Raw genomic sequence first — 13,700 nt, 5'->3', positions numbered from 1 at the left:
ATAAATGCATAAAAGTAAATAATAAAAGACCTAGACCTTACTTGTAAGGAGCTTTATTCCTGGAGGCCACACTGGTGAGTAGCGAGGACTGGAACCAGCCCCCGAGTTGATCCTTCCCCTCCATGTACACGTCGGCTCGCTGCTCTGCGTCTGCGCAAAACACAATGAGAACATAATATATTAAACTCGGGACCGAAATTACAGTGGTACCGGACGGCGATCTACGGTCACATGTAAATTACCGTTATATTCTCCCTAAGAATAGAGCTAGACTTCCGATAGCAGTGTTTTCCAACCAGCGTGCCTCCAGCTGTTGCAAAACTACAACTCCCAGCATGCCCGGACAGCCGAAGGCTGTCCGGGCATGCTGGGAGTTGTAGTTTTGCAACAGCTGGAGGCACGCTGGTTGGGAAACATTGCATTAGACAGTCTGCTGATATCCATAGCTTTAGTTGACTTTTCTCTAATGTGAACTGGGACTTTTACTGTTGCGGTGTCCTATGGACTAACATGAAGCGGGGAAGAGATTACACACAGGACAAGATGAGGGATGAGCAAATCTCATGGGTGATCTAAGGCCGCTGTTTACTTTCCATCAGTGCCCGGCAGTAACATGTCAGCAGATACAGGCATCATAAAGCACCGATTGCCCTGTTAAACATTAAGCAAATAATATAGCAATGTTTGCTTCCCCTCCAATCTGCCAGCAGTACGTGCACTATGCAGGGTCACAGGGGTTAATAAAAAAAAAGTTTTTTGCCCAATAATATCTGGCCTGTACCCACCCAATGATGAAGACTGCTGAGTGCTTCCCATAACTCCCATTTATTTCAATGGGAAGATACCATATACGTTCAGCCTGATCTCCCATAGAGAATAGGTCTATGACCTTATTGTTCGTCCCTATAACCGATAATGCCCCTGCGGGGGTCGAAACTGAGCAACTAATATGTGGGCGATCCAATAAAGGTCAATGGCATTTGCACACAACCAGTGGATCCTGAGCTGCTGCAAAAGTACAACTCCCATCAGGCCCAAAAAGCGGGAGAGGCCGCAAATGCCTTTCACACTATGGATTTTCCCCCATTGTTTTCAATAAGATTCTGCTGCACCATTCACACTACGGAATTTACACAGTGGACGTTTAGCCTTGGAAATTACAGACACCGATAAAAAGACGAACGAACGCGTTCCTTCTTTCTGCAGAATCCGCTCTGAAATGCATTGCCGTCTATTTAAAAGGCAAATTTCAGAGCGGTCCTAGTCCCAGTTTGTTTTGCCAGCACCCGGCTCCAGGTGGAATCGATGTCCGGAATTATCTCCGGAAAGAGATTCCGTAGTGTGAATGAGCCCCCAAGGGATTAACTACATGGGGAAAGATGGGAGTTGCACTAGTGGGAGACCCCCCTATTGTCAGTGGACACCCATCGGTTGCCAGGTTATGATGGGGGTTGTAATTTTATAAGAACTGGAGAGCCAAAAGGTGCGAGGTCGCAGATGTGTGGAGATACAGGAACACTGCTGACAATCTGTGGGAAGCAATAGTGGAAAGTTATAGGGGTGTTCACATCTCCGCTTCTTATCCTCTATTCATAGAAAAGCAGTGGTCTCCAAACTGTGGCCCTCCAGATGTTACAAAATTACAACTCCCAGAGTGCCAATGGCTGGGAGTTGTAGTTTTGCAACATTTGGAGGGTCACAATTTATAGATCTAGGATACAAACAATTTTAAAAAGTGTTTAAACATCCAATATAAAATAAATGTCCCTACTAAAAATCCTAATTACCAACATAAAAATTTAAGAAAATGAAAATAAAAACAATTTATTTAGTAGTGCCGTGTATGAACCTGTCCAAATTATTAAAATATTGCATTCCTGATCCTGTACAGTCGGCGGCATAAACGGAAAAAAAATTTAAATAAAAAAAACATTTCAGTGTGTGTGTATTATATATATATATACACACACACACACAGTACAGACCAAAAGTTTGGACACATCTTTTCATTCAGAGTTTTCTTTATTTTCATGACTATGAAAATTGTAGATTCACACTGAAGGCATCAAAACTATGAATTAACACATGTGGAATTATAGACATAACAAAAAAGTGTGAAACAACTGAAAATATGTCATATTCTAGGTTCTTCAAAGTAGCCACCTTTTGCTTTGATTACTACTTCGCACACTCTTGGCATTCTCTTGTTGAGATTCAAGAGGTAGTCACCTGAAATGGTTTTCACTTCACACATGTGCTGGTGTGGAGGAGGAGGTGTGCTGGTGTGGAGGAGGAGGTGTGATAGTGTGGAGGAGGAGGTGTGATAGTGTGGAGGAGGAGGTGTGATAGTGTGGAGGAGGAGGTGTGATAGTGTGGAGGAGGAGGTGTGATAGTGTGGAGGAGGAGGTGTGATAGTGTGGAGGAGGAGGTGTGATAGTGTGGAGGAGGAGGTGTGATAGTGTGGAGGAGGAGGTGTGATAGTGTGGAGGAGGAGGTGTGATAGTGTGGGGGTGCTTTGCTGGTGACACTGCTGGGGATTTATTTTGAATGCATACTGAACCAGCATGGCTACCACAGCATCTTGCAGCGGCTGCTATTCCATACGGTTTGTGTTTAGTTGGACCAACAGGACAATGACCCCAAACACCTCCAGGCTGTGTAACGGCTATTTGACCAAGAAGGAGAGTGATGGGGTGCTGGACCAGCTGACCTGGCCTCCACAGTCACCGGACCTGAACCCAATAGAGATGGTTTGGGGTGAGCTGGACCACAGAGTGAAGGCCAAAAGGGCCAACAAGTGCTAAGCATCTCTGGGAACTCCTTCAAGACCGTTGGAAGACCATTTCAGGTGACTACCTCTTGAAGCTCATCAAGAGAACGAGTGTGAAAAGCAGTAATCAAAGCAAAAGGTGGCTAGAACCTAGAATATGACAGATTTTCACACTTTTTTGTTATGTATATAATTCCACATGTGTTAATTCATAGTTTTGATGCCTTCAGTGTGAATCTACAATTTTCATAGTCATGAAAATAACGAAAACTCTGAATGAGAAGGTGTGTCCAAATTTTTGGTCTGTACTGTGTATATTTATATCTTTTTTTGCGACCAGCTTGATTTTTTCCCCCCAGTTTTGCACTATATATGTAAATACATACATCCAGACTCCTTTTTTTGCTGACCGCTGGGATCCCTTACAATCTTGAGAACATGACCTAATTGTCCCTGGAATAAATGATGCATGTCACACAGTTCAACCTCTATGAGGTCACCAAATGTTTTGGGGTATCGATCAGATTGTTATGCTCTATCCTATTCTTTAGGCCCTGAAACATCTACAAAGAGCTCATACCTTCCAAAACATGGGCCCACGATGTTCCACTGTCAAACCAGATGTCCAGAACATCTCTTCCTGGCACAAAATCAAGCGCACTGGTGCTGCTACCGGCCTGAAAAAAAAATGGAGTAATAGAGAAGACAATTACAGATACTAAAGTCCATTACTTAGGGCTAATTCACACCACGGAATCTCCGTCTGGAGCGGCGGCAAAACAAGCCAGTGCTAGGAGTGCTTGGAGATGCACCGTATACACTGACGGCAGTGCATTTCTGAGTGCAATAACATGTTTGGGGTCCGGAAATTCAGTAGTGTGAATGGTGCAGCAGAATCACATTGAGAACAATTGGAGGCTGCAACACCGAATTTTCCATAATCAATTCTGCTCAGAAAATCCGTAGTGTGAAAGAGCCCTAAAGTGGTATTCAATAAGTAGCATTTACATAAGGTGACCGTTTAGTTGTAGAAACCTTCTTAAAACACTGTGTGCCCTTAGTTGATAGCACTATATCAGTGTCTGTCAATCAATGTGCCCCCAGCGGTTGCAAAACTACAACTCCCAGCATGCCCAGACAACCAACAGCTGGAGATGGATGCCCTAGTTGGGAAACACTGGGCTTTATGAATAGGATGTATGGTTTGTAGTCAGAGAAGGAAACTGCTGGGACCCTTGTGAATGACAGAGCCCCCTTGTGGCTAGTGAGGGTCCTGGCAATCTAAACGATGAAGGAGGCCACAGTGCTCGCCCTATGGGTGTCTGTGACTTAGAACAGGGACAGCTTGTGCCTGTATTATATGTCGATACCTGTTGAAGCACGGATTTGGGAAGCAGTTCCTCTACAGGATGCGTCCACCACACGTCACTGCCATGCTGCTCCACCAGCTTAATGATATGTCCCACAGTGTGCCTGCGAGGGGAGACAAGCACGTATGCTGTAGTTATGTATAACATATACAGTGTATTATAATAGAGACACCGAGATCAATTATACAGTTATAGGATAGACAGAAATATATTTATCTCATAGGCCATATGGACATCATAGAGGAAGGACTCCCTATCACTGACCACCCTCCTCCTTAGCGAACTGCAGGCAAACTAGGTTCCCACTGGAAAAGGTGCCATGTTGTACTACATATCCCCTGCAGAGGGAGCTGTATGGAGACCGACCTGATCAATCAATCATCAGGATCAACCTTTTTAATAGAACCTTGGGATCTATGAAATACACACAGACACCATGGATCAGATTTACTAACACTGTCTTATTCTTAGTGGAAACATAGACGAGATGGGGGAGATTTATCAAAACCTGTCCAGGGGAAAAGTTGCTGAGTTGCCCATAGCAACCAATCAGATCGCTTCTTTCATTTTTTGAAAAGGCCTGTGAAAAATGAAAGCAGCGATCTGATTGGTTGCTATGGGCAACTCAGCAACTTTTCATCTGGACAGGTATTTATAAATCTCCCCCATGGAGACCAAGTGGGAACCTAATATGGAGACAATGGGGGAGATTTATTAAAACCTGTGTAGAGGAAAAGTTGCTGAGTTGCCCATAGCAACCTATCAGATTGCTTCTTTCATTTTTGAAAAGGCCTTTGAAAAATGAAAGAAGCCATCTGAATGGTTGCTATGGGCAACTGGACAACTTTTCCTCTGGACAGGTCTCCCCCGATCAGTCTACAAATGTTCCAGATTCGCAGGATAAGGTATAAAAGTGTCTGATCGCAGGGGGTCTGACCGCCGGGACCCCCCCCCCCCCCCCCCCCCCCGCGATCTCATGTATGGGGACCCGGCATTGCCGTGGCTCTGTGCGGCTAATGCGCATGTCGTCGACCTTACTTGAGGTCGACGACATGCCCCGTCATATAGCTTTATGGGAGAATCGGGGATGCACAAAAGCAGCGGGGGCAGAAGGTCCCAGCATTTAGCGACCCCCACCCGGGACCCCTCACGACCTCCCATAAAGCTATATGGAGGGGGCGTGTCGTCGACCTCAAGTAAGGTCGACGACATGCGCATTAGCCGCACAGAGCCCCGTACATGAGATCGCGGGGGGGTCCCAGTGGTCAGACCCCCTGCGATCAGACACGTTTATACCTTATCCTGCGGATCTGGAACATTTGTAGACTGATCGGGGGAGACCTGTCCAGAGGAAAAGTTGTCCAGTTGCCCATAGCAATCTCCTGCTGATAGGGGATAAGTGTCTAACACTGCAGATCCCCTTTAACAAAGTGCGGGCAAAGACTGTTTGAGAATCGGAGTAACAAAAAAATTATAATAATAATCTATTCGAAATTGGTGGCAGAACATTTTGGGGGGTAAAGTAAGCCATCTAATAGTATAAAGTTGTGACTGACTTAACGTTTAGACCAACTATTAGTTAAGGCCTGGATCATACACATATCGTTAAGTATTTATAGCAGTGTTTCCAGGCGTCACAAAACTACAACTCCCAGCATGCCCGGACAGCCAAAGGCTGTCCGGGCATGCTGGGAGTTGTAGTTTTGCAAGAACTGGAGGCACACTGGTTTGGAAACACTGCCTTAGACCCTGTGCACATTGCTCGTCTCCCAATTGTATTCCTCGTGACCCCTCACCCCAATCCTCGCTGCACAGTCACCTGCGCAGGGTGTATATCATCACACTGTTTGCTTAGCGTTATCTGTAGATATTTATATATCTGTTCCTTGATCTGTCAAAGGTTCTTTTTCCGAGTGAGAAACCAAGACGGTCATAAATTGACAGTGTCTGATCCCCGGTGTGTACGTAAGGCTGGGTTTACACAATGTATAATGATAACAAAAAATAAATAAAAAGCAGCATTAAAAGGGGTACTCCGGTGGAAAACTTTTTTTTTAATTATTATTATTCAACTGATTCCAGAAAGTTAAACAGATTTGTAAATTACTTCTATTAAAAAAAAAATCTTAATCCTTCCAGTACTTATTAGCTGCTGAATACTACACAGGAAATTATTTTCTTTTTGGAACACAGAGCTCTCTGCTGACATCACGAGCACAGTGCTCTCTGCTGATATCTCTGCCCATTTTAGGAGCTGTCCCGAGCAAAAAAAAAAAAAAGAGCACTGTGCTCGTGATTCAGCAGAGAGCTCTGTGTTCCAAAAAGAAAAGAATTTCCTATGTAGTATTCAGCAGCTAATAAGTACTGGAAGGATTAAGAATTTTTTTTTATAGAAGTAATTTACAAATCTGTTTAACTTTCTGGCACCAGTTGATAAAAAAATAAAAAAAAAGTTTTCCACTGGATTACCCCTTTAAAATAGGTATAAAAAGTGGCAGTTTTCATTTATTTATTTATTTATTTATTTTTTAATCTTATAATGTGTTCTATTAAAGACTATGGAAAAGCGTCTGTCAGTGCAAACATTAGCATCGATTTACTGAGGCTGTAGGGACCTTGTAAAGAGGTGGGGAATGCATGTATTATGGCCCCAATTTTATTAATTTTTTTAAATCGATCGTATTTATTTAAATACATTTTTTATGTTGTGCATGCACTTTATTTCGTTTTCTTTTTCTGATTGTATTTTGTATTTGATGAAAACTGTTTAATTTGGAGTTTTGACATACCTGTATGCCCTGGCTGCTCGACCCACAGAGTAAAGAAAACATGTTAGTTTTACCGTAAAGACACGTTTTGATCAAAAAGTGCGCTAAGAGCCTCCATTTTTTGACCCAGAGTGCTGCTGCAAGCTTCTTTTTTTTTGTATACTCAGTATTTGCCACAGAAGCATGCACCCGTGTATTAGGTAGCTGTGCTGGCTAGGTTTTTTTTTTTTTTTTTTTGCTATGCAATTTAGGGGTAGTGGAACCCTCTGTAGCCGTGCACCCCTCCCTGTTTCACAGGAGTTTTTTTAAATGAATAGAGGATCCAGCATGTCAACCAGTCAGAGGCTATATGCCCAGCAGAGTGAGTGAAATGAGTGTTAGGGTCCCATCCGAAATGAGGTCACCACCGCGTGGTGGATGGGGGGGACACGTTTTGATCAAAAAGTGCGCTAAAAGCCTCCATTTTTGAGTGCTGCTGCAACCTTCTTTTTTGTATTACCGTAAAGTGCTAGGTGTGAAAACCAAACCCCACATTTTCTTTTCCCTTGCGCCGTACATTTTATGGTAAAGGACAATTGGTTGCGCAAAAAACAAGCCTCATATGGGCATGTGTTCTGTGCAATGAGCAGGAGCGCAGTCTACGCTCCCTTCCGCCAAGGATCCACTTACTGGCCGCACCTACCTGGACTGGTTATAGGAACGGCTTATGCCACAGATAGAGGAAGATCGTCAGGATGGTCAGCTCCACATTCCTGTACGGATATTCACCGATACCACAGTGAAACTCTACCGGAATGCTGGACTGGTTACGCCGGAAACAACAAGACATCGCCTAGCCAATGGAAATCACATGTATGTAGTGTATAGATCAATGTTTCCCAACCAGGGTGCCTCCAGCTGTTGCCAAACTACAACTCCCAGCTTGCCCGGACAGCCTTTGGCTGTCCGGGCATGCTGGGAGTTGTAGTTTGGCAACAGCTGGAGGCACCCTGGTTGGGGAACACTGGTATAGATAAACATGCATAGCGCGCCTTTTCATGTTCATACATCAGTATTACGTTCTCGGTTATGAATTTGGAGGCAATAATTCTGCACCGTCCTCTCTGAATCGCCTTGTATAACAGGTCCATCAGGTTTTCCTACTTCTGTAACGGTAGGAATGACGGTTACGGGCACAGATTTATCAATCTGAAACTAGAGGGATTAGGACACAGTAACCAATCACGGCTCAGCTTTCACATCCAGTTTTTGTCTGGGCCGTGGTGTGATCGGAGCCTCATGACGGGAAATCACAGTCTAATGACTACAAGTAACACTCCACCGGCGCTGTATTAACCATTAACAGGACCATCCTCATCTCCCAGGACTGTTCGACGCAATGTCTTGCAATTCCTCAGATCTGTCTCATACTTCTGTATGTTTGCAAACTTGTAATCATTAACCAATGTGTGTGCTTTTATATCGCGTGTACATAGGTGTTGTGTCTATATTGCTTATACATAGGTGTTGTGTCTATATTGCTTATACATAGGTGTTGTGTCTGTATTGGGTATACATAGGCGTATTGTCTATATTGGGCATACATAGGCGTATTGTCTATATTGGGTATAAATAGGTGTTGTGTCTATATTGGGCATACATAGGCGTATTGTCTATATTGGGTATAAATAGGTGTTGTGTCTATATTGGGTATACATAGGCGTATTGTCTATATTGGGCATACATAGGCGTATTGTCTAGATTGGGTATACATAGGCATAGTGTCTATATTGGGCATACATAGGCATAGTGTCTATATTGGGTATAAATAGGTGTTGTGTCTATATTGGGCATACATAGGCGTATTGTCTATATTGGGTATAAATAGGTGTTGTGTCTATATTGGGTATACATAGGCGTATTGTCTATATTGCGCATACATAGGCGTATTGTCTATATTGGGCATACATAGGCATAGTGTCTATATTGGGCATACATAGGTGTAGTGTCTATATTGCGCATACATAGGCATAGTGTCTATATTGCACATACATAGGTGTAGTGTCTATATTGCGCATACATAGGCATAGTGTCTATATTGCACATACATAGGCATAGTGTCTATATTGGGCATACATAGGCATAGTGTCTATATTGGGCATACATAGGCATAGTGTCTATATTGGGCATACATAGGCATAGTGTCTATATTGCACATACATAGGCGTATTGTCTATATTGCTTATATATAGGTGTAGTGTCTATATTGAGCATACATAGGTGTAGTGTCTATATTGCGCATACATAGGCATAGTGTCTATATTGGGCATACATAGGCATAGTGTCTATATTGGGCATACATAGGCATAGTGTCTATATTGCGCATACATAAGAGTAGTGTCTATATTGCTTATATATAGGTGTAGTGTCTATATTGAGCATACATAGGTGTAGTGTCTATATTGCGCATACATAGGCATAGTGTCTATATTGGGCATACATAGGCATAGTGTCTATATTGGGCATACATAGGCATAGTGTCTATATTGCGCATACATAAGAGTAGTGTCTATATTGCTTATATATAGGTGTAGTGTCTATATTGAGCATACATAGGTGTAGTGTCTATATTGCGCATACATAGGCATAGTGTCTATATTGGGCATACATAGGTGTAGTGTATATTGCGCATACATAAGAGTAGTGTCTATATTGCGCATACATAGGTGTTGTGTCTATATTGGGTATATATAGGTATTGTGTCTATATTGCTTATACATAGGTGCTGTGTCTGTACTGGGTATACATAGGCGTTGTGTCTATATTGCGCATACATAGGCGTTGTGTCTATATTGGGTATACATAGGTGTTGTGTCTATATTGGGTATACATAGGTGTTGTGTCTATATTGGGTATACATAGGTGCTGTGTCTGTATTGGGTATACATAGGTGTTGTATCTATATTCCTTATACATAGTCGTAGTGTCTATATTGGGTATACATAGGTGTTGTGTCTATATTGGGTATACATAGGTGCTGTGTCTGTATTGGGTATACATACGTGTTGTATCTATATTCCTTATACATAGGCGTTGTGTCTATATTGGGTATACATAGGTGTTGTGTCTATATTGGGTATACATAGGTGCTGTGTCTGTATTGGGTATACATAGGTGTTGTATCTATATTCCTTATACATAGTCGTTGTGTCTATATTGGGTATACATAGGTGCTGTGTCTGTATTGGGTATACAAAGGTGTTGTATCTATATTCCTTATACATAGTCGTTGTGTCTATATTGGGTATACATAGGTGTTGTGTCTATATTGGGTATACATAGGTGCTGTGTCTGTATTGGGTATACATAGGTGTTGTATCTATATTCCTTATACATAGGTGTTGTGTCTATATTGGGTATACATAGGTGTTGTGTCTATATTGGGTATACATAGGTGCTGTGTCTGTATTGGGTATACATAGGTGTTGTATCTATATTCCTTATACATAGGCGTTGTGTCTATATTGGGTATACATAGGTGTTGTGTCTATATTGGGTATACATAGGTGCTGTGTCTGTATTGGGTATACATAGGTGTTGTATCTATATTCCTTATACATAGTCGTTGTGTCTATATTGGGTATACATAGGTGCTGTGTCTGTATTGGGTATACAAAGGTGTTGTATCTATATTCCTTATACATAGTCGTTGTGTCTATATTGGGTATACATAGGTGTTGTGTCTATATTGGGTATACATAGGTGCTGTGTCTGTATTGGGTATACATACGTGTTGTATCTATATTCCTTATACATAGTCGTTGTGTCTATATTGGGTATACATAGGTGTTGTGTCTATATTGGGTATACATAGGTGCTGTGTCTGTATTGGGTATACATACGTGTTGTATCTATATTCCTTATACATAGTCGTTGTGTCTATATTGGGTATACATAGGTGTTGTGTCTATATTGGGTATACATAGGTGCTGTGTCTGTATTGGGTATACATACGTGTTGTATCTATATTCCTTATACATAGGCGTTGTGTCTATATTGGGTATAAATAGTAGGGATGTAAGAAAAAAATCGATTCACGCGATTATCGCGATTTTTTCACTTGGCGATACTGAATCGATTCAAAATATTTTTAAATCGATTCTTTTAGGGATGTGGAATTTCTATCTCCTGACGCTCGGAACAGCATGTCCCGGGCATCAGGAAATACAAGTTCCACATTTGTGGAGCCGGGCTGGCCGGATCTGACGCGGCGGTGCTCTGGGTGTACGGAGCGGGCTCTGACTCGTGCCCGCTCCATACTCTGCAGCCCCCGGCTGTTCTCAGTAGCCGGGGGCCGCCGCTAATAGCCAGCATGCGGCGATCGCCGCGGCTGGCTATTAAAAGGAGTACTCCGGCGGGCACTTTTTTCATTTTATCCCGTCCGGGCTGCAAAATAAAAGAAAACGCACTTTCTCTTACCTGCCAACGAGCCCCCGGAGCTCTGGTACAGGTGTTCAGTCCCCGGGCTGTATTCTTCTTACTTCCTGTTAGCCCGGCACGTCACACAGAGCTTCAGCCTATCACTGGCCGCAGCGATGTCCCGCCCCGGCTGGTGATAGGCTGAAGCTCCGTGTGACGTGCCGGGCTAAGAGGAAGTAAGAAGAATACAGCCCGGGGACCGAACACCTGTACCGGAGCTCCGGGGGCTCGTTGGCAGGTAAGATAAAGTGTGTTTTCTTTTATTTTGCAGCCCGGACGGGATAAAATGAGAAAAGTGCACGTTGGACTACTAAAGCTGACAGCGGCATCTAAAAGGGATCTGTGAATGCTCCCTGGGGGGCGATGTATCGTCACCTAGACGGTATCGCGATATATCGGGATATATCGAATCGCCACACTGGTATCGCGATTCGAATCGTATCGCCAAATTCTTGCCGATTCACACCCCTAATAAATAGGTGTTGTGTCTATATTGCTTATACATAGGTGTTGTGTCTATATTGCGCATACATAGGTGTTGTGTCTATATTGCGCATACATAGGTGTAGTGTCTATATTGCTTATATACAGGTGTAGTGTCAATATTGCTTATACATAGGTGTTATGTCTATATTGCTTATTCCGCATACATAGGTGTTATTCCTTATACATAGGTGTTGTGTCTATATTGGGTATACATAGGTGTTTTGTGTATATTGGGTATACATAGGTGGTGTTTCTATAAGGCACATATATAGGTGTTGTGTCTATATTGGGTATAAATAGGTGTTGTGTCTATATTCCTTATACATAGGTGTAGTGTCTATATTGCTTATACATAGGTGTAGTTTCTATATTGCTTATACATAGGTGTAGTTTCTATATTGCTTATACATAGGTGTAGTTTCTATATTGCTTATACATAGGTGTAGTTTCTATATTGCTTATACATAGGTGTAGCGTCTATATTGCATATACATAGGTGTAGTTTCTATATTGCTTATACATAGGTGTAGTGTCAATTTTGCTTATACATAGGTGTTATGTCTATATTGCTTATTCTGCATACATAGGTGTTGTGTCAATATTGCGCATACATAGGTGTTGTATCTATATTTGGTATACATGGGTGTTGTATCTATATTTCTTATACATAGGCGTTTTGTCTATATTGGGTATACATAGGTGGTGTTTCTATAAGGCACATATATGGGTGTTGTGTCTATATGGCGCATACATCTCCCATGATGTTTTTTTTTTTTTTTTCAGAGGCACCGCACCCAACACAACATAGCTGGGCTGGCACAGAACACACAACGCTCCTGACACATTCTTGCACTTTTACACCATTTACATGCACAAACAGGTTCATCCTCTTATAGGTGTTGAACTTGAAGGAGCTATAGCGGTCACTAACTATAAATAACAGTGCCACAGGGTTGTAAGGCAGGATGCACATATAAGTCACACATGCATGAAGAAGTCTATAGAGAGGACAAAATAGTGATTGAGAAGGGGGTCGGATCCAGCATGTGAACACAGCCTAAGATGTATTTGTCTTCATTGGATCTGTCAGTGTTTTGATCAGATATCATCTAATATCTGAATATGACCAGATTGCTGATGGTTTCCCTGTAGCCTAATGAAGTTTTGCTTTATTGCATTATTCATGTATGTATACAAGGTCTCTCAGCTGGCACAGAATAACAACTTTTATTCAGCAGTTGTCAAAATAAATGACTCCGTATATGAATATTGGATAATCACCAATGCAAGGACGCAGAAGTGTTCTGTACGGCAGCTCGCTCTTCAGCCATTGCTGGTATACGACGCAGGTTGTAGATCACTGCTGTATAGGAGGAAACTAAGATTACGGAGGACATTTGGCTGATGTTCTGGCTTTATGAAAATCCTACATAAATAAAGGGTGTCTGTCAGCAGTTTTGAACCCTCATATAGCCCTATACCGAGGATGGGCAGAGGAGTGTAATGAGAGCTGGTGTTGCATGACCAAGAAAAACTGATGCAACTCGGTCAAGTGTCCAGGAGGTGGTCCCTTCTGGTTAGGTGCCCTGATCCCTCTGTGTTGAAAGCTTCCAGGTCCCGCCCCCAGCTATGATTGACAGTTGTTATGGTTTCATAATTAGACTTAAAAGCTGTCACTCAGAGCTGAGAGGAGGGGCTTCCAGTGACCTGTTCACTCAGCCACTCATTGGCTGCAGCAGTGTCCCATCAGGCCTTGCACTAAGTGCTTGTCTTGGGATCGGAAAGAAGACAGAAAATTGGGGGACCATACAGAGACAAAAGGGAGCTGCGGAGGACAAGTGGTATGTA

The 13,700-nt window shown here is 42.6% G+C and overlaps 1 protein-coding gene across 1 annotated transcript in view; it reads right to left on the bottom strand.

The window, feature by feature from the left end:
- Positions 1-13,700, bottom strand: part of IARS2 (isoleucyl-tRNA synthetase 2, mitochondrial) — a 100,315-nt gene that overhangs the window by 31,210 nt on the left and 55,405 nt on the right. The window contains exons 14-16 of the mRNA XM_056568374.1: positions 4,141-4,243; positions 3,351-3,447; positions 42-150 (exon numbers count right to left, since the gene is read on the bottom strand). Coding sequence (XP_056424349.1) covers positions 42-150; positions 3,351-3,447; positions 4,141-4,243 — 309 coding nt within the window. The remainder of the gene's footprint in view (positions 1-41; positions 151-3,350; positions 3,448-4,140; positions 4,244-13,700) is intronic.

This window comes from Hyla sarda, chromosome 3 (assembly GCF_029499605.1).
Source record: "Hyla sarda isolate aHylSar1 chromosome 3, aHylSar1.hap1, whole genome shotgun sequence".
Classification (NCBI taxonomy): Eukaryota; Metazoa; Chordata; class Amphibia; order Anura; family Hylidae; genus Hyla; species Hyla sarda.
Note: the sequence above shows the minus strand (reverse complement) of the source record. Positions and strands in the feature narration are given on the sequence as shown.